General features: G+C 34.9%; 1 protein-coding gene across 1 annotated transcript; it reads left to right on the top strand.

Moving 5' to 3' along the window:
- The first annotated feature begins 17,989 nt into the window (after nt 1-17,989).
- LOC110918085 lies at nt 17,990-20,321 on the top strand. The gene is made up of 2 exons (XM_022162467.2): nt 17,990-18,857; nt 18,955-20,321. Exons 1-2 carry the CDS (start codon nt 18,017-18,019, stop codon nt 20,040-20,042), a joined length of 1,929 nt encoding a protein of 642 aa, XP_022018159.1. The 5' UTR covers nt 17,990-18,016; the 3' UTR covers nt 20,043-20,321.
- Nucleotides 20,322-21,703: the final 1,382 nt, after the last annotated feature.

A 21,703-nucleotide genomic window follows, 5' to 3' on the forward strand; every position in this document is an offset into this window, starting at 1 on the left:
TCACATGTATAGGGCCCATAATATTAGCTATTGGGCTGGGTTTTTAAGAGTCCACTTGATCGATTATAAACTGATTTAAGACAGTTATGTTAATGACTTGATAGAGAGTAGAGACCGGTGAGTGCTTCTAGAGTGGGCTTGGAACAAATCTTCTGAACCTAGCTTCCAAACGGAGCTTCTGAACCGAGCCGTCAACGCTCACATTCTTTCTATGTGAGGCACTCAAACGAGTTCCTATTATACCGTTCCAGCATGTTTACTTTTTTATATGTTTCGACAAAAGTTTTGGTCAAAACCGAACGGGTCAAATGTAATTGATTTTTTTATTCATTACTGTGACGATCCGAACCGAACCAATATTGTCTGAACAACCTCGTTACATGTACCAATATTCGCTTTTATGTTTGTCAAAACAAATTTCGTTTCGATTCTGACCGAACAATATTAAAAACGAAGTTGTATTGAAAATATAGTTTTTTTTATCATATGATATAGCAACTAAACCGACCGATTCCGACTTAACTACATCGGTATCAGTATTATCAGGACGGTTACCGGTATTCGTTTATATCGTTTTCGATCGATGTAAACCCCATGTCGATATCCTTTTGGGTGTATCACGACTTTATATTGTTGGGTTTTGGCTTTCAGTTGCAATATTGAGTGATGGTATCATAGTGGACCGAAACTTTATTATTTTGTCATATTACTCGATTTAAAAGAATAGTTAACGACCGTTAACCTTAGTAGTGTTACGAAACAGAGACACAAAACATGAATATACTAACTTAAAGCTTTAGACCCAAGATGTGTTGTAATGGTTAAATATAACTAACCATCCGAGTAATTAACTCTAAAAACAAATTAGAATTGATTTAAACCCTTTAACCGAATTACAAATTACAAAAAAAAAATGTTATTAGATAAATTAGATGACTTGGTGGCTAATTTTTTAACAACCATAAACAAATTAATTTTGCATTAGAGAGATGAGTATATTTATGTTATATCTCAACGGGTTTACCCGGACCGTAACCCTATAATGGGTAATTAAATGAATGGAAGACCGGAGTACCGGACTAGGGGTAGCAACGAAGCATATCGGGTGTTGGTTAAACTCGGACTCGGGTCGTGTAGCATGAGTTGGGGTCGTACGGATGGTCTTATATTTAGTTGTCGTACTTGTGATTATTTTGGTGTACATTCCAATTGTGCTTTGTTAATACCGGAGACAACTACACACAAGTGTGACAAGCACCCTATGAAGCTGAGTTACTTTCCCATTGAGAACCATAAGAGTGACTATTTTTGTGAAATTTGCGAGCAAGAGTTTGATCCTGAATTTTCATTCTATCATTGTCATGAGTGTATGCAATCTACTCATACAGCTTGTGCTCCATCAACACTTCGGTATGAAACATACACGACGAGGGAGTTCTATGATGATAGCAATGCCATTCATAAATTTGTAAATGTGAAGTTTGGGGGCACATATGAGAATACTAAAGCGCATCCACACCCCCTTTCATTCTTTCAAGGGATTGCAGACGATGGTGAATGTGCCGGCCATGATTGTGATGACAGAGATCTCCGGTATAGTATGATCTTTTAAGTATCATGTTTTGTGTTACTTTATATGTGAAAGATGTTGTAATAAACAAACTCCATCATATCATGTGTTCACTTTTGTTATTCATCTTTGTTTACTTTCATTATTTTGATTCTCAACCCCTGTTCCATTGGGCTGATGAAAATAAATCCCTTCAGGCCTATAATCCAATATGAAGATGAATTCTCAACCTCTAACTAAACCAAACCTACTGGTTGGGTCCAGCCAAACCGGTTTTTTTGGTGGATCAATTTCGGGTCGGGAGCCAGTTTGTCGGGCTCAAACCCGTTTTTTGTACACTGCTATCTATGTAAAGCAAATCCATGATACGTTTAGATCTTTAAAAGTCTAATATTTCTCATACACAATTAGCTTAGGTCCATATACATAATGGGTTCTACATGGATTGATATGGGCTATTAGGCCCATAAATTCCTGATACACATAACCTGACGGAACGTATTGTCGTTTTGATATCCCTGTCAAAAGAAGTGTGTGGAAGAAAATAAAAAGATTTAACTGTCATTTTCGTCTCTATGGTTTGGTGGAAAATTCCACTTCAGTCCAAAAAAATTTGCGCCAGTTCTGTTCTCAATATTTTTGAAACGTGTCACTTCAGTCCAAAAAGATAACGCCTTGCGCCAGTTCCATCCTCAACGTTTTTAACGGCGCGTTATCTTTTTCGACTGAAGTGGCACGTTTCAAAAATGTTGAGTACGGAATTGGCGCAATTTTTTTTGACTGAAGTGACATTTTCCACCAAACTACAGGGACGAAAATCACAGTTAACTCTAAGAAGATGCAAAGTTGTAAAAATAGTATCACGTTCTTTTCTTTCCTTGCAAGTAATATTGGGAATCTAGAGTTAATTTCCAAAATCGTCCCTGAGGTTTGGGCACGTTTGTTTCGTCCAAAATGACACTTTTGTACCAAATCGCCCCCAACGTTTGTAACTTCTTGTAATTTTTATCCAAACCACTAACTTAATTTATTTTTTCTGTTAAGTTGAGGATATTTGGATGAAACTGACAAATATAAAACCACATGGACGATTTTCGCAATTTACTCAAATCCTTTTTAATTTCTTTTATTTAATTCTTTTTGTTACATATATAATAAAAAAATATACATGGAGTTTTTAGGGAAAAAAATTAATAGTTTTATCACATAATTTTTATAAATTTTCATCCAAATCACTAACTTAGTTTATTTTTTCTGTTAAGGTGAAAAATGTTTTAAATTTTATAAATCAAGTCAGAAATTAATTTACAGCTTCTTTATATAAATCAGTTTTATAAAGAGAAAACGTCATTGGTGTGACACATAACAATCGATTACAACTTTTAGTATTTATTAGTTGTAGAGATAGAAAAAAATTGTAAAACGTTACATATTTTTTAAATGTGTTGAGCACCTAGGAAATATGTTGGTAGAAATAAAATATTTATTTAATTAAGATTATGAGGGTAACTAAGTAATACTTATTCTGAGTGGCTTGAGTAAAGAAACTTTTGGTTCATAGCATTATGAGTAAACTTTCGTTTTGCTCCTTGTGGTTTGGTCACTTTAATGGTTTTGTCTCAAACCTTTAAAAATAGCCATTTTCCTCAAATAGTTTGCTATGGTTTTTCCTTTTTGCTCCACGCCTCTAACTCCATCCAAATTGTCTCTTTTTCCATTTTGCTCATCGCATGGAGCAAAATGGAAAAACCATAGCAAACTATTGGAGGAAAATGACTATTTTTAAAGGTTTTGGGCAAAACCGTTAAAGTGACCAAACCACAGGGAGCAAAACAGAAGTTTACTCTAGCATTATAATTACAGTTTGGTAACGATATGTTGTTTGATTGGGGGGGGGTGACTTCTGTTTTTCCTTAGGAGCGAATTTAAAAGAGTAGAAGATGAATTACAAACTTGGTACATATGATAAGAATTTTTTTAGTTGACCTTTTTCAATAAGGTCACCGGCATTTTAGTTTTATAAAATCTAGAGGTTTAAGTAGATTTTATTTTTATAAAACTGATCTATATAAAAAATTAGAAATTAATTTCTGTCTTAGTTTATAAACATCATTCCCCTTAATAGAAAAAATAACTTAGTTAGTGGTTGGATAAAAATTTATACTACCTCCGTCCCACTAAAAGTGTCATATTTTGAATTTTCAAAGTCTTTATTTATAAACTTTGACTTTAATTATATATTTTTTGTGTTATATAAAACTTGATGAAAATTAATCCGATAAAAACACTTGTAAAACACACTCAAATCATATAACTTTCATCAAGTATTATCTAACACAAAAAAAAATATTTAAGGTCAAAGTTTATAAATAAAGACTTTGAAAATTCAAAATATGACACTTTTAATGGGACGGAGGGAGTAAAAATTATGTGACAAAGCTATAAATTTTTTCATATAAAAATTGCATGTATATTCTTTTTTATTATATATGTAACAAAATTAATTAAATAAAATAAATTTAAAAGAGTTTGAGTAAATTGCCAAAATCGTCCCTGTGGTTTTATATTTGCAAGTTTCATCCAAATATCATCAACTTAACAGAAACAATAAACTAAATTAGTGGTTTGGATGAAAATGGGAAAAAGTTACAAACATTGGGGGCAATTTGGTACAAAAGTGTCATTTTAGATGAAAATGACAAACCTGTCCAAACCTTAGAGACGATGTTGGCAATTAACTCGGGAATCTATTATAACCTAAGAATAAAGGAAAAAGTATAAGATGAGATAAAAGGAAACATTACAAGAATCTCTTTTGCATTTGTTGAGGTTGTAGGACCTCAGGTAGGTCCCAATTCTGACCGAGAGAGCGTGAATAACGATAAAGTGAATCAAAATATATAAAGGAATATGCGTTTGGCTCATATAGGAATAAATGTTCTTGCAAAATAAAGTGAATCAATGTCTTCTTGCAAAATAAACCATTATCAAACTGGAGTTGATATCAGTGGCGGATCTAGGATTCCAATCAAGCGGGAACGTTTAATAAATAAGCGGTAACGAAATCTAAAAGACGTCAAATTTTTCCAAAATTTACACTAAAAGCGTCGAAAATTTTCCGGCCAAACGGTAGCGGAGGCTACCCCTTACATCAAGGTAGATCCGCCCCTGGTTGATATCTAGTGGAGGATTCAACATTTTTTCAATGGGATGTAGAATATTTTTAAAGATTTTAGGTCCTGGGTATATATAAAAAAATCAGTTCATATCGGGTCGGGTCATGTAAAACAAAAGAACATTAAACTAAAATTTATATAACCATAAAAAACACGTTAAACGTCATTATAAACATGTTCAAAATTGTGCCCTACAGGTTTTCATTTTTTGAAATCTATGCAAAACATCATCTAGAGTTACTTTTCTAATGGTTTCCCATAAGAAATCTCACCAAAACTTCCCTACTCATGGTTTCTATCACAATAAATCGATCCATAATTTTCAATTTTAATTTTCAAGCCCTAGTAAAATCTAGAAAAAAAAACATCAAAACAATAAAATCATGCTACTAAAGTTTAGAACAGCAAAAAAAATTCATCAAAACACATAAAATTTCAAAACATCTCTATAACTCTATCTCTCCCAAAAACCACATAAAAAACGAAGGTACCTTGTTAAATTTTGTATTCCAGGTGTCACACCCCGATTTCCACGTGTCACCGGTGGGCCCGGTGGGGGAGTATCGTGACGTGGTTGGCAACATAATAGTCAAACAGCACAATTTTTAATATGCACAGCGGAAGCAATTTAAAAGATATAATACAACCGAATTTATTTATTGTAATTTTAAGTATCACAACGTTCGATTGTTTATCCACAGATGGATCGAAATAAAGTATGAGATAATAGTTCAACAGACTTCAGGCATCTTAAGCTTGCGAGACTTCTAATGATGCTAAGGAGAAATCCCAGCCAATTTCGATTAGTACCTGCATTTAATCTTTTTGGGAAAAATACGTCAGTTTACAAACACTGGTAAATACATTCAACCGACTCATTTTGGAAAATGATTGAAAATTGGTTTGGATGCGCGTGGCATAAACATTTTTAATTAACTTGGGAGAATTATTTAATATTATAATCTTGTGAACGAATTACATGTTACTTATGCGTTCAGTAGCCCGGGTCTAGTCCGGGTTAAAGATCAATAGACACACCACATCATTGAGTTATACACGGACGGTGTACGCCTACACCCCGTGCTCAGGTCGCGGCCATCTCGTAAGATGATGCCAAGGATATCCGGGACATGGTCATTAACCCCCCCAAAGGCTTTAAGTAATCAAGACTGTTTAAACGAGCCGATCAATTTGTCAACTACCCACTTACTGTGGAGACTCGATGCTCGATCAAGCGATATGCTATATACCGTAACCCAAGCCCGTATAGGGAAAATAAGTTAAAAGTATTTACCTGAGTAAGTATTAATCACAACAAGCAAAATGCACGTAGCTTTTACTGGTCCTCCTTATCTGGAACGAAGGTTTATAGTAACCTATTAGAATTCTAACGGGTCCTTTATTAAGCTTAGACCGGCTAGTTTCAGAATACGGTTCGTACGCGTGATTAAGCGAAGACCGCATAGAATGTGATTTAGACCCGACAAGTTTGGAGACTTGCTTATTATGGGTCTATTATTCACACTCTGGATTTTGAGATAAAACCGTTAAGGTTTGACCCGTTTCGGCCAATTTATGTAAACTTGTTACATAAACCGAACCGAACACGAAATAAGCGTAACGGGTATCCGTAAGAGCTATATACAGGTCTCCTAGGTTAATATGCTTCAAGTATGTTGTAACATCAGTAGGATGTCTTTCATTATGCCCGAGGCGAAATTTAACACTAACTATGCCCCGTAGGGGTAGTTTGGTAATTTCACATAAGCCGAAAAGCTCAAAACTGAAGTCTGAGTTTATCAACCTTTGCTTACTGTTAAAATATTGTAATTTGCCTCTTATATCAGTAGGTATCAACCCGGGTATGTCCAATGTGATTTTAAAACATACTATGCGTTAAAAACGCCAATTAAGGCGATTAAGGCCATTTCCGGGTTCGATACTTAAATCCGATATTTTTATTTTTTCCAGAAGGCTTAAAATAATCTATTTATCATATGTGATCAGTAGCAAAAGGTTTGGAGTCGTTTAGATAAGTAAAACTCATTTTATGGCCCGTAAGGGCAAAATCGACAGTTACCGGATTAAGCCTGCGACTATGAGTTATGCTCAGCCTAAAATTGATTAAAAATCTTTAAAATTCCTAAAATAATATATTACATCAGTGGGTATTGAGTTTGATACCAAAAGTAGGCTTAACTAGGCTATATGCTAATTACGCCGTTTTATTAACATAAAGCATTAGTTTTGCGATAACGAGCATAACTCTTAATCTACAAGTCAAACTGATGTCAAACTTTGCATACAAGTTTATATATCAGTATTTAAGGTTTCTACACTTTTACATTTTCATAAATCACGTTTTAAGGTAATAAGGGCATAATGGTCAACATATGAGCAATTAACGGAAACATGCATATTAATTGGATAACTAATGAACCAAGGTGTATAATCACAGAGGATTGTTCTAACATGTAACCTAGTCCAATTAAAGCTCTGAGGTATTTCTAAAATATGCCTAAACGGGTCAGAACTGAAAGTCAAAGTGAAAGTCAAACTATGTGACTTTCGGTTCCGAACCGGGTCTAAACAGGAAATAGTCGGGTGGAACATGTTTAGACATGTTCTTACACTTATTACTAAGTTATAACACTGATCAAACAGGTTGTATATGTTCTAGATAGCTAATTATGCATAAATGACATTTTAAGCATCCTGTTGACTTTTTAATTATATGTTTGACCCGACTTTTGACCTGGTTAGAGTGGTGTTCAGGGGAAACCCTTTTGAGGTTTTATTACCCACATAAATACCAATCTATAATTACTTTTAATTCGAGGTATGACTGAGCCATTATTGACTAATCTCGAAGTCAAACCGTAATTACGACGGTTTGACTTTTAGTTTATTAACTAAGCTAAAAGTAATTAGAGAAGGTTAGGCAACTTACAAAGGTCCTAAGCTTGATGAGGGAACTCTTAAAAGCAGGTTGGTGCTCCAGGAATGATCAGAATGTTGAAGGAATGGGGTGAGGAATGTTGGTGACTTGAATGCCCTTTTATAGTGGTTTCAATCACCACAAAACATTGACAAACAAGTCTACCAGGTAACCACAATCTTCCAACAAGTGTTCCTGGTGCTTAGGGGGTGTTTTAGGGGCCAGGAGATGTGAAAAAAACGTTTACTGTCGATTACAAGTGCACCTAGCAGGCCCCTATCCATGAAAAACGGATTCTGCCCAGATATGGCCGTCGCGTAGCGCGACGGCAAGCCCCCTCAGGCTCGCGCTACGCGAGCCCATGTGGTTCAGCCAAACAACTTTCCATAAATTGCAGTTTGGTCCTTGGCTCTTCTAATTTCGAATGGGCACCTGTTTATTTCATTTTGAACCCTCAATATTGATCTATAAGGGCTTTTAAAATATATACCCACTTTGATTAGTCCTCGGTTAACTTTATTGTTACCCGAAAAGGCCTAATTTTCAATGTTGACACTTTAACCCCTCGCACACGAATCTGATCACAACTTGCTCATACGATAACGAAACTTCACGAAGTTTAAACCGTGTATTCTAGTGAGCATAATTAACCGTTACAAGGCTTCGGGTTTGTCAAAAGGTCACTCAGAGGTATAATTTAAACATGTTGACACATTTAGCCCCTGTAGTTTGAACTCTCTCACTTTTAGCTTCGTATGATCCATGATTTATTCGTTTGAAGGTATGAGCATCGTGTAGGTTTAATGTACATTATATTTATTCACAGTTGACACTTAGAATACGTATATTCACATACTTTGCATGTTTGTCAACTTTAGTTCTTCTATAATATTTCTTCCACACGTTTAAACATTTGACACGTGTCTACATATTATAGGACGTGAATTTCCGAGGTGTTACACCAGGTGGTGGGATGGCCGAATTCAAGCTTTTCCGTTGAGAATGCAGCCGCTGCCGTCGTGCCTGTTGACTGCTTTCGTGCGTCGGTCGCAGCGCGATCAGAAGAGGGAGAGTGAGAGAAAGAATTGGAAGGAGTGGTTGGGTTGGGTTATTTTATTTAACTTCAAATTCAATTGGGTTGGGTTACAATAGAATGTTTAGTGGGCTAATGGCTAAATTGTTAAATGAAAGTTTTTGGGTTAAACTGTTAAGTAAAGTGGTTAAATAATAATTATATACACTAGGTTATATTTTAATAAAAATCAATATTTACATTTTTTTTTAATTCATAATTTTTTTAAAAGGGGGCGGATGAAAATTTCCAAGGGGTGTGCTTGAAAATTTTCAAGGGGTGCAGTCGAGATTTTGCGCAAAATTTAACCATAATACCTTTTGTTTCAAGGGGTGCAGCCGCCCACCCACCCAAATGGGTAGATCCGCCCCTGTTGATAGGAATAACTAAATAAATATGTATGGAAGCACAGAGATAAATTGGAGTTTAGTTGAATAGCTAATGATCCAAATTGCAAAAACTTCGGGTTTCATTATAAAATTTATACACGTCAAAGGGTAACTCCAGTTCGTCTGTTATACTTTTGATCACCATGGTAACGTGTTTTAAGGTGTCATTTTCCGTGTCTTCCTTATGTTTGTTTCTCAGGATATTAAGACCGACATGCTATGTTAGGGTTGGTTTTTTCTCGGGTATTTTTAGGGTCAGTTTTTTGGTTTTATCAGGGTATACCCGGTTTTTGCTCACCCATAGTAGATAGGAAACCTGAACTCAGTCATGACTATAAATTGTTTAGGGACTTTCACCAAAATAAACATGTTGTTGACATGGTTATAAACTGTTTAGGGAATAAATACCAAAAAATGGTATGAGTAAGATAGGGTCTTCTTAATCTGTATAAAGCATATATGTTTACATGAAAAAAAAAAACCTAACAAATTATTCGCACCACTCAATTTGCTTAAGTCCATTATGGGTTTTGGCATGGATTGAAATGGGCTTTTAGGCCCATATAGGCATACACTTCTGGTACACAGTTAGCATTTAGCTAACGGAACGTATTGTTATTGCTTGCAATTATATATCTCTACGTAAAACGAAGTTTGAAAGAAAATGAGAAAGATACAAAGTTGTAAAAATAGCATCACATCCTTTCTTCCCTTTAAAGTAACACTAGGAATCTGATATTTACAAAATATATGGATATAGTATAAAAGGAAAAGGGTAAAAGAAACAAATGGGTGTTACAAGAATCCCTTTTGGATTTGGTGGAGTGACTTTGAGGGATTGCACATTCTAACGTGTCAAACACGTAATTTGTACTTGCCTTGTTGTAGTTATATGTCTTTATTCAAAATGCCTATCAACTAATGAAAGATGTGGTTTAGGAAAATTATGGGTTGATCCCTAAACTTAAATGTCTAATTTTACAAGTTGATTTTTAAACACAAGTAAGTTGGAAAATAAATACGCTACCACGCGGGATTAAGCTTCCCTACATATGTGATGTTATGTGTTCCTAAGCGCTTGTAGATCATAGTGTTAAAAGAAATGTATTATTCTCAAAAGATTGAATTTTCATGGTGAAAAAATGTGTAGATTTAAAATAAAATTGGAATAGAGTATGAGTTAGCTTAACAAAACACATAATGCTATACGTAATGTAAACTTCTAACACATCAAATATAGATAACAACAGTATCTCTAAGAGCATCCACGATACGGATGTTTTTAGATGTTTTTGATGACATGGATAAGAGAGACCGTTGAAGTGGAGGAGAGAGGTAGGCATTTTCTTCTTCCAAAAAAACAAGAAAAAACCAATGTTTTCAGAACCGGACAGGACGTCGAACCAGTCTTCTTACCGGTTCAATGGCCTGACCGGTCGGACGGGACGTAAGAACCGGAAGGTATCATAAATATTATAAAAACCTAACAAATTATTCGCACCACTCAATTTGCCTGACCGGTTCAATGGCCTGACCGGTTCAGTCTTCTTACCGGTTCAATGATGGCCTGACCGGTTCAATGGCCTGACCAATGTTTTTAGGGTCAGTTTTTTGGTTTTATCAGGGTATACCCGGTTTTTGCTCACCCATAGTAGATAGGAAACCTGAACTCAGTCATGACTATAAATTGTTTAGGGACTTTCACCAAAATAAACATGTTGTTGACATGGTTATAAACTGTTTAGGGAATAAATACCAAAAAATGGTATGAGTAAGATAGTGTCTTCTTAATCTGTATAAATCATATATGTTTACATGAAAAAAAAAACCTAACAAATTATTCGCACCACTCAATTTGCTTAAGTCCATTATGGGTTTTGGCATGGATTGAAATGGGCTTTTAGTCCCATATAGGCATACACTTCTGGTACACAGTTAGCATTTAGCTAACGGAACGTATTGTTATTGCTTGCAATTATATATCTCTACATAAAATGAAGTTTGAAAGAAAATGAGAAAAATACAAAGTTGTAAAAATAGCATCATATCCTTTCTTCCCTTTAAAGTAACACTAGGAATCTGATATTTACAAAATATATGGATATAGTATAAAAGCAAAAGGGTAAAAGAAACAAATGGGTGTTACAAGAATCCCTTTTGGATTTGGTGGAGTGACTTTGAGGGATTGCACATTCTAACGTGTCAAACACGTAATTTGTACTTGCCTTGTTGTAGTTATATGTCTTTATTCAAAATGCCTATCAACTAATGAAAGATGTGGTTTAGGACAATTATGGGTTGATCCCTAAACTTAAATGTCTAATTTTACAAGTTGATTTTTAAACACAAGTAAGTTGGAAAATAAATACGCTACCACGCGGGATTAAGCTTCCCTACATATGTGATGTTATGTGTTCCTAAGCGCTTGTAGATCATAGTGTTAAAAGAAATGTATTATTCTCAAAAGATTGAATTTTCATGGTGAAAAAATGTGTAGATTTAAAATAAAATTGGAATAGAGTATGAGTTAGCTTAACAAAACACATAATGCGATACGTAATGTAAACTTCTAACACATCAAATATAGATAACAACAATATCTCTAAGAGCATCCACGATACGGATGTTTTTAGATGTTTTTGATGACATGGATAAGAGAGACCGTTGAAGTGGAGGAGAGAGGTAGGCATTTTCTTCTTCCAAAAAAACAAGAAAAAACCAATGTTTTCAGAACCGGACAGGACGTCGAACCAGTCTTCTTACCGGTTCAATGGCCTGACCGGTCGGACGGGACGTAAGAACCGGAAGGTATCATAAATATTATAAAAACCAATAGGGTTAAATCTGAAAATAAATATATATAAAAAACCGGTCCAACTCTTCCAAAAACCGGTCCGACCGATCGGTTCCCGGTCCAACCGTCGGGTCGCCGGTTCAAATCTGGTTCAATGCATTTTTGGCCCGATACCATGACCCGGACCGGCTCAACCTCCGGTTCCCGGTCTGACCAACTGTTCCGGTTCGGGTCTAAAAACATTGACCATACGTGAATGTTGAGATTGGGCTTAGCTCAAGTTACTTTAAATAACTAAAAACGTAAATATAATAAAATCATATGGCCCAGTCTGATCTTATACATCCAGTTTTTGGTATAAACCACAAACTAACCCCTTCATTATCGTTCGAAGTTTTGAAACCGACCGACTGAAAGTTTAGAAAAAAAACCGAACATGAAACCAAACTGATGAGTGGTTTAGACAGCTTCACGGTTTTAAACCAAACCGTGAACACTCATAATTCCTTAGCCCTAATTGACAATTGTTAATTGTTAGCCCTAATTGACAATTGTTAATTGTTAGAATTGAGTGTTTTGTTAAGCCCTAAATTGGGTGTTTTGTTGAATGTCGAGCACTAAATTGGGTTTTTTTATTGAATATTGAACCCTAAATTGGGTGTTTTCTCTAATGTTGAGCCCGAATTCATTAATTATCAGAATTGCGTGTTTTGTTGAGCCCTAAATTGAGTATTTTGTTGAATGTTGAGCGATAATTGAGTAGCTGTTAATAACCATCAAGCATGAAATCTTAGAGAGTATAAACTGCGCAGAGGTAATCAAACAATTTGCTATCAAAAATTCTATGAGAGCTTCATGAATCATCGGTTAGCTATTATGGTATGTTATTTTAACACTATGGTTTTCTATATTTATTGCTATAACATTAATTGTTGTTTAAAAAAATTAGTTTACACAATTCGTTAGGGCCTAAAAGGTTTTTATCAGTTTGTATAAGGAACTTGAATCCTCAGAAGAACAACTGAGGCTCTGCTTAAAACTTGGAAAATTTACTAACTTCAACGCACTTTGTTTTTCAATTTAACAAAAGTGGTATGAGTAGGATCTAAACTTGATGCATGTAGGGTCTTGCTAATCCGGACATAAAAAGCACACATGCTTATATTTTAAAAACCTAAGAAATTTTATTCTACACAATTAGATCAAATTCATTATGAGTTTTAGCATGGATCGAAATGAGCTTTTAGGCCCATATGCTTCTACTTCTGGTCACAATTAGAGCATTCACAATTAGTATTGGTATATGCTAGGTTAATCTTGTGTATTACACAAGTTGATTAAATATTTTTTTATATATTAAGTAATAAAAAAGTAACATTTTAATTAAAAACCCGTGTATTGCATCAGCTAACACACAGAGTCGTCAATATACATTTTTGAGAAAAATAAACTTTGATTTACTATTTTCATATTATAACATTTTACTATGTTTTTTTATTTATTTCTTATTAGATTATAAACTTGTGTATTATAAAATTTATAACATTTTTTTTTAATTTATGAAGTGCTTTCACACCCACCCCTTATTATAAAAGTTATAACATTTTTTTAATTTTTTTAATTTATTAAGAGCATTCACACCCAACCCCTATTTTTTACCCTATATTACACTAAAATTACTATATTTTCTTTGTTATTTTCAATTAAATAATATTTTTAATACCTTTATCATTACATTTTCTCGTTCTTCCACTCACAACCACTTTTAAGATATATTAAAAAATTATAAAGGTGGGGTGTTCTCTCAAATTTAAAGATGAACACTAACATTTTCTCTCTCATCCCACTCACAACCACCTACAACCATCTTTCATAAAATAAAAACCCCCTCTCACATAATTTGGGGGGTTGGATGTGAATGCTCTGATAGGTTAGAATCATGTGTGTGTTATCAATAAAATACTAAATAGTTATTATTAATCAGTGAAAAAAATAAAAGAAATAAACTAAAAAAAACATGTCTCCAATGAATGACACATGTCCCTCATTAGTTTACTTTATTATATAGATATAGATATAGGTATCATATTCTTAAATTATAATGAAAAAAATAAGGTTTGAATATAAATAAAGTTTGAATAAAAAAAGGCTACATCAAATTTCTTAAACCTTATCTTTATCCATAAAATTATATGAAAATAAAAAATAGAACCTTTTTCTCTCTAATTACAAATTTCTTGTATATCTTAATTCCACATTTACCTTCTATTTGCAATGAATTGAAGGACACCATACCACTAGATTACTAGGATTCCTAACGATTAATCATAATATTATAAGGCTAAGGAATGAGATGTGGAAGACTTTTAGAAAATGAACATTTCTTTTATGGCATGATGGTTTTCAATTAAATCATACTGATAAAGAAAAGAAACCTACTACGAATGCTTTTAGCATTTAGCTAAGGACCAATAAAGAAAAGAAAACTATTGTTTAGCATTCAGCTAGCTAATGGAACGTAGTGTTATTAGTTGCAATTATAGATCTCTCTATGAAACGAAGCGTGTAAGAAAATGAGAAAGATGCAAAGTTGTAAAAATAGCATCACGGCCTTTTCTTCCCTTTAAAGTAACATTAGGAATGTGATATTAACAAACATATGGGTATAGTATTAAAGAAAATGGGTAAAAGAAACAAATGGATGTTGCAAGAATCCCTTTTGGATTTGGTGGAGTGAGTTTGAAGGATCATAGATTCAATCATGTCAAACACGTAATTTGTACTTGTCTTGTTGTGGTTATATGTCTTTATTCAAAGTTCCTAAAGGTGTTCTCAGGGAATATTACGGGTGGTCTCTAAACTTTAAATTTATTAGATTTTGTTCTTATTGGCACTCTTTGCTTGCTTGCTTTTAAGATGGTCCATGGGCTTGTTAGTGCCATTAAATTTTAAAATCATATAACAAATTTGATAATTTAAAAACTACCCTTTAATCCTTTGACTATTTTACTCTTTAAAAATTACAAGTTAGTTATTGTTATTGTTAGAGTTAACTGCATAGTTAGTCCCTATGGTTTGCCCAAAATAACATACTTAGTTACTAATAGTTTAAAATCACATTTTTGGGTATTAACTTTTCATTTTGTAACGTTTGAAGGTATTCACGTTATTTGTAGGTTTAAAATCACATTCTATCAGTACCTAAATATGTTATTTTGTGCAAACCACAAAGACTAACTATTAATACCCTATAAGTTAATACCTCCAAACGTTACAAAATGAAAAGTTAATACCCTAGAAGGTGATTTTAAACTATTAATACCTATGTATGTTATTTTGTGCAAACCACATGGACTAACTATGTAATTAACTCTTATTGTTATGAATTTGAGTGTCCTTTCACTACGACTAAAATTAGATTATTAGTCCATGTGTGGTACTATTTCATAACTTTTCATTAACACGTTAAAAAGTGACTATTACATCACTGCCACGTAGACATGACTTCATATTCATTTTTTTTTTTACATTTAGTATGTAATGGCTTCACAAGTTTCCACTATCCATCACCCATTAAATAATATTTTAAGCTTAAAAACAAAATTAAAATATAGTTAATTTCGGTGGTTGAAAAACCTTAGGGCTCACAGTCATTCCTTCACGAGCGTGGACTGCATTATGCCCCCCCCCCCCCTATTAACACCCCAAGGGGCTCCCCTCCATTGTGGCCAAGGACATGATCTTATAACACATAGCGCTAGTGTGCCCACTTTCATTTTGCATTATAAAGGTTAGTTTGAACGCTTTCATTTTGCATTTTTAAGGTTAGTGTGTTTTTTTTGCGCCTTCCCGCTTCCCTCTTCTTGTGCTTGGTTTCCTCACTGTGCTCGTTTTTTCCCTTTCTTAGCCTTAGTGGTTTGTGGTTTCGTTTCGGGCATAACATCATCGTCTATGCCTAAAGAAACGAAATCATGCTCGGGTTCGGGTTTGAGTCAACGATTAGGACGGTGGCATTTGGATTGCTTGTGAATGCATTTCCTATTAGCAAGGTGGTGGTATTGGTATTGCGTTAGCCACACGTTTTGGTCTTGACTAAAACCGCCAAACGAATACGGATCCATCAGTGTCGTGGGGCATACGAGTAGGGGTTGGGCCGAGGGAGTAGCGGGTGTGCTGGGAAAGAATGGAGGCGAGTTCGGTCGGCTCGGATCCATGATTTTTTTTGGTATAAAATAAAGATTGGTTAAAGAGATTAGAAAAGCATTTGAGTTGTGTGATATTTTTAAATGGAGAAATGGTTTAACTAGGTTTTCAATATTTAGTTTATTATTTTTTGTTTTGTTTTTGTGACCGTTGAACGACGGTCGAAAATGCAGAGCGGGGATGAGTTCCTGTGTGCACCGATATTTGAACGGGGGAGCGGTGTTCCTCGACGGGGGATGGTGCCACCTCACTCCCTAATGTTGTCCCCGCCCCCACACCCTTCCGCCTGAGAGGCTTTATCTCTCTTTACCCAGTCACAAAACATAAAAACATTTGAGGTGTTTTGGTTTGGATTTTGTTTTTATAGAACCATAATTTGGCCCAATATAAGAATTTGTTTAGCACATGATTTAAAAAGTTGTTTCTAAACAGAGCCTCTGAACCGAGCTGTCAACACCTTTAGAAGTATAAATCGACACTTATATATCCTTGTGAGTTTTCACATTCTTCCTATGCGAGACACTCAAACAAGTTCCAATTATACCGTTGTGGTGTGTTTACTTTTTTTTTTCTTTTACGCTTTGATAAAAGTTTTGGTCAAAATCGAACGGGTCAAATATAATTGATTTTTTATTTATTACCATGACGAACCGAACTGATACCGTCTGAACAACTTCTGTAACTGTACCAATATTTGTTTTTATGGTTGTCAATACAAATTTCGTTTCGATTTTGACCGAATAATGTTTAAAATGAAGTTGTATTGAAAAATATAGTTTTTTTTATCATACGCTATAGCAACACTCTGTAACGTACTAGTGTCATGACGAACTAAACTGATACCGACTGAACAACAACGGTTACAGTATTGGTACAATCGGGAGGTTACCGGTATTAGTTTATATCGTTTTTGATCGATTTAAAACACATGTTGATATTCTTTTGAGTGTATCACAACTTCATAATGTTGGATTTTGGCTTTCGGTTGCAATATGGGTGTGAAACTAGCTTTTATGAATTCTACATAATATATCGAGAATAACAATTATATAAGACAACATCAACTCATCAACCAACCCTAAAGCTAACATATTTAATTGAAATGCAAGGACACCATATAACTATAAAATCCTTAACTAGAAATTAACAATGTACAAAAATCCTGAATCTTTATAGAAGAAGAAACATATTCATAAAATACAAACCATATAATGGCAAGCTACAAAAATAAATTAAATCTAAAAACCCCAAAACAGTAGAATTAATGTGAACGTATCACTTGTAGGAAACGTTTCTCTAAAGAGGAAAGAGAAATTCTTTTTTTTTTCAAACTAACAATAAAAGAAAAGAAAAGAAAAGAAAAGAAAAGGAAAGAAGAAAGCATCAAAATTAATCTCAATTAATTACAACCTTTTCTTTCAGCGGTGGAACTAGCCCAAAAATTTAGGGGTATCCCAATTTTTTATTTTTTAGATCAGGGGTATCCTTTATATAATGGAGACGAAGTTGCGGGTTATTTTTACACTACGAAAACGGAGTTACGAGGTATTTTAACACTACTGAGACGGGGTTGAGGAGTAGCCCGTGCTACCCCTAGCAACATTGTAAGTCCGCCACTGTTTTCTTTCCACGTAATACAAGTGTAATAGACATGTTTCAATTGTAATGATTCATGACTTCAGTCAAACTTCATTTTATCTTTATAAGATACCTTGCTTTAGCATATTTACAATTTCTTTAATTATCATCAGAGGTATTATGCCTATAAATGCTACCTCATATTTTCATCTTCCAAACTATTAAAATCTCCTTTGATTTTCTCTTTTATTTTGTGTCTATTTCTTCTTCTCATACTACTTTATTTTTATTAGAAAATGATGCAAGAAAATATGATGTTTGAACATGAACATCCATTTAGTCTTATAGACTTGTGGTCGGAGCAACTGCAACGTGAAGCAGAGTCTGAAGAAGACGAGGAGGAGAAGGATGATATTTTAATTGCAAAACAAGACTTTAAATGTTTATGTTCCAGATGTGGGGAAGACATCAACTGGTATCATAGGTATTACTACTCTTGTTGTCATTGTAGTGACTACTGTGTTCATAAATTTTGTGCAGAGCTTCCAAAAAGAGTGGAAGACTTTTGTGTGGTTGGTCATACTCTTGACCTCACCCAAACGGCGCCCAGTTGGAGCTGGAACTGTAATAATTGTGGTAGGTATCATAAGTCTGGAGATTTGTGGTATCGTTGTGATCGTTGTTATTTTTATTTTGATGTAAATTGTGGTACGAAAATGCTACAAAAAAATGTCATCCATCATCCTAGCCACAAACACCCGGTAAGTTGCATCTCAAAACAACTTTTAACCAAGTGTGATGCATGTGGGAAGGAACATAAGGGGAACTTCTATCATTGTTCCATTTGTCTCTGGCCTAAAATGATTCATAGTGATTGTGCTTTTCTACCACAAAAGTTGCAAATCCAAGATACTACAAATGATGTCTTTTCCCATATCCATCATCTCACCCTTGCTTATTCCTTTCCATACGATGATCAAAGATCTAAAAACTGGCAAGGGTGTAGGGTATGTCGTAAGGGGTTTAGTGATCAACCAAATCTTTGGATTTATAAATGCGAGAAATGCAGATACTATACCCATCTAGATTGCGCAACATCAAGAAATGAGCCATTCATGTCAATCCTCAAGTCTCCAGGTAGACCTAACTACCTACCTAATATGTTTATATATTTTTTTTTCTGTATATGCTATTGGTTTATGCTTATTTAACATTACAATGTTGTTTTCATCAGGTACAAGCACTAAAAACTACAAAGATGATGAACATCTTGATCTTCTTCATCTACCGTTTCCCGATCCATCTTACAGCATACTAAAACACTTGTTTTCCAAGGAAAAAGCACAAGGTATTATTCATAAACACCCTCTAATTCTAGAGGATATCACAATCCCCACCTCTTCTAGAAAAAAATCAATATCCTATCATGACCCAATGAAGAGGATTCAACTTTTGTGCGACGTGTGTGTGCGACCAATTACGAATGGCCCAATTTACGTGTGTGACAATAAGGGGCAATGCAACTTTGTGCTCCACGAGTGGTGCTCCCGGCTACCTGCTGAACTGAAAGACCACCCTGCTCACCACCAACACACCCTAGTTCTCCATTCAAAAGCCCCTCGTAAGTTTTTTGGGGTGTTTTGGTGTGATATTTGCAGGTTACCTTGTAATGGATTTGCCTATTGTTGTATGGATTGCAACAACTGCATCTTTGACGTTCACTGCGCCTTCTTACCAAAAGAAATCACTCATACTTCTCACCCAAATCACCTCTTTTCTAGGGTTCATCACGGAGCTTGGGATAATTGGTGTTGTATTTGTCGGTGTTATACGGATATGAATTATTTTTCTTGCCGTACTTGTAATGATTTTAGTCTACACGCCAAGTGTGCTTTGTTTATATCGGAGACAACTTGGAACAAGTGTGACAAGCATCCTATGAAGCTGAGTTACTTTCCGATTGAGAACCATAAGAGTGACTATTTTTGTGAAGTTTGCGAGCGAGAACTTATTCCTGAGCGTCCATTCTATCACTGTCATGAGTGTATGCAGTCTATGCATACAACTTGTGCTCCCTCAATACTTCAGTATGAAACATATGACAGAGATGACAAAGGCGTTTATGAGTTTGTAAATGTGAAGTTTGGGGGCAGATATGAGAATAGTAAAGTGCATCCACACCCCCTTTCTTTCGTTCAAGGGATTCAAGACGATGGTCAATGTCACAAGTGTGGTTGTAGACTCCAATTCAAAATGATCTTTAAGTGTTTAACTTGTGAGTTTGCAGTTGATTATGATTGTTGTAGTGAGACATCTGAGTAAGTAACATATATAATTGTTGGTCCGCATGTCTCAAATACAGTATGTGTTCTATTTTGTAATTCATGTTTGTTTACGTTCATTATTTTGATTTCCAACCCCCTCTGTTCCATTGTGGTTAAATCCGGATTCTGTCAGGACCGATGAAAATAAACCCTTTCTGGCCTACAATCCAATATGAAGACGAATTCTCAACCCCTGTTCCATTATTTTGATGTCAGATTACTACAATTGTTCAGTGTTCTTGATGAGTTCCAACCATGGCCGGTGATTGCATTTTCAGCTACTTTATATGATTAATTTTGAATAGAAAAAGATAATAGTAGCCATAACTTATTGGATTTGATGAGAATACATGGGTAAACAATTTGATTATTGGCTGAATTCAACAAGTTTCGACCTCTCTAAATTGTATTTAACATATGCATACCACATGCTCGACAAAATGTCTGTGTGAGTTCTAAAATAAAAATGAGCATTGAGCAATGAGCAATCTAATGACTCAAAATAAAAATGAAAGAAAAGAAGTATACACATGTTTCTGTTAGTTTTGGTCATATAACATTGAAGGGCAATCATAAGATGGAGTTCATTACATTAAGTATACTTATGCTTGGAAGATAATAACAAAAGTAATAAATCATGAAAGCATTCGCACACTTGAATGAACTTTCTTGTTCATGTCTATTTTAACTGTGGGCGTATTGATGATGCGTATAAGGGGTTTGATTGAAGTCTTGAGAGAGATATTGTTTCCTACAATCGGATGGGTTTATTAAGGTTCGGGTGATTGAACGTGCTCGTCAAGTGTTTGATGAAATGCCTATAAGTGTCAGGGATGCAGCAACTTGGGGTACGATGTTAGCTGGTTATGCACAAACGAAACACTACAACCAGTGTTTGAGTCTATATGATCAGATGCTTGTTCTAAGTGTTCCTCATGACAACGTGTCATTAGTTTCTGTTCTCTCGGCTTGTGCATGAATGGGGGAACTAGAAAAGGGGATACAAGTGCATGATCGTATCAAATGTAGTAGAATTCAAATAGACTCGTTTTTGTGTACTACATTAGTGGACTTATATGCTAAATCTGGGCGCATAGAAACCGCTCTGGGGATATTCGAAGCTAGCCCTGATAAAAATCTATTCACTTAGAGTGCAATGCTTGATGGGTTAGCTATGCCCGGTTATTACTCCGTTAACGCTTGTTTAATACAAAGGGCAGGTGAGGTCTTTCCACCAATCACATGCACACACACATTCATTTGTTTAATTTTTTTATTAACACTTTTGTTTAAGGATGGGTTAGTTAAACCACAGATGGTCTAAGGTGTTTTAACTAGCCCTTTTAGTTAAACCACGACAGATGGTCTAAGGTGTTTTAACTAGCCCTTTCCACTAATCACATGCACACAGACACATTCCTACGTGGTAGTAACATGACACTTTAACTAGCCCTTTTAGTTAAACCACGACAGATGGTCTAAGGTGTTTTACGTGGGACTTTATTGTGGCTTTAGTGAAATGTACTATTTTGAGGTGGTTTAAAAATGATTGATTTATATAACTAATAATTAAAAAATAAAAAAAAAGTTACTATGCTCGCCCCACGGCCGCAATCCTCATGAAGCCCCCACTTGGTGCCCTCGTTGACGTCCACCCGT

Source organism: Helianthus annuus, chromosome 16 (assembly GCF_002127325.2).
Source record: "Helianthus annuus cultivar XRQ/B chromosome 16, HanXRQr2.0-SUNRISE, whole genome shotgun sequence".
NCBI classification, from domain to species: domain Eukaryota; kingdom Viridiplantae; phylum Streptophyta; class Magnoliopsida; order Asterales; family Asteraceae; genus Helianthus; species Helianthus annuus.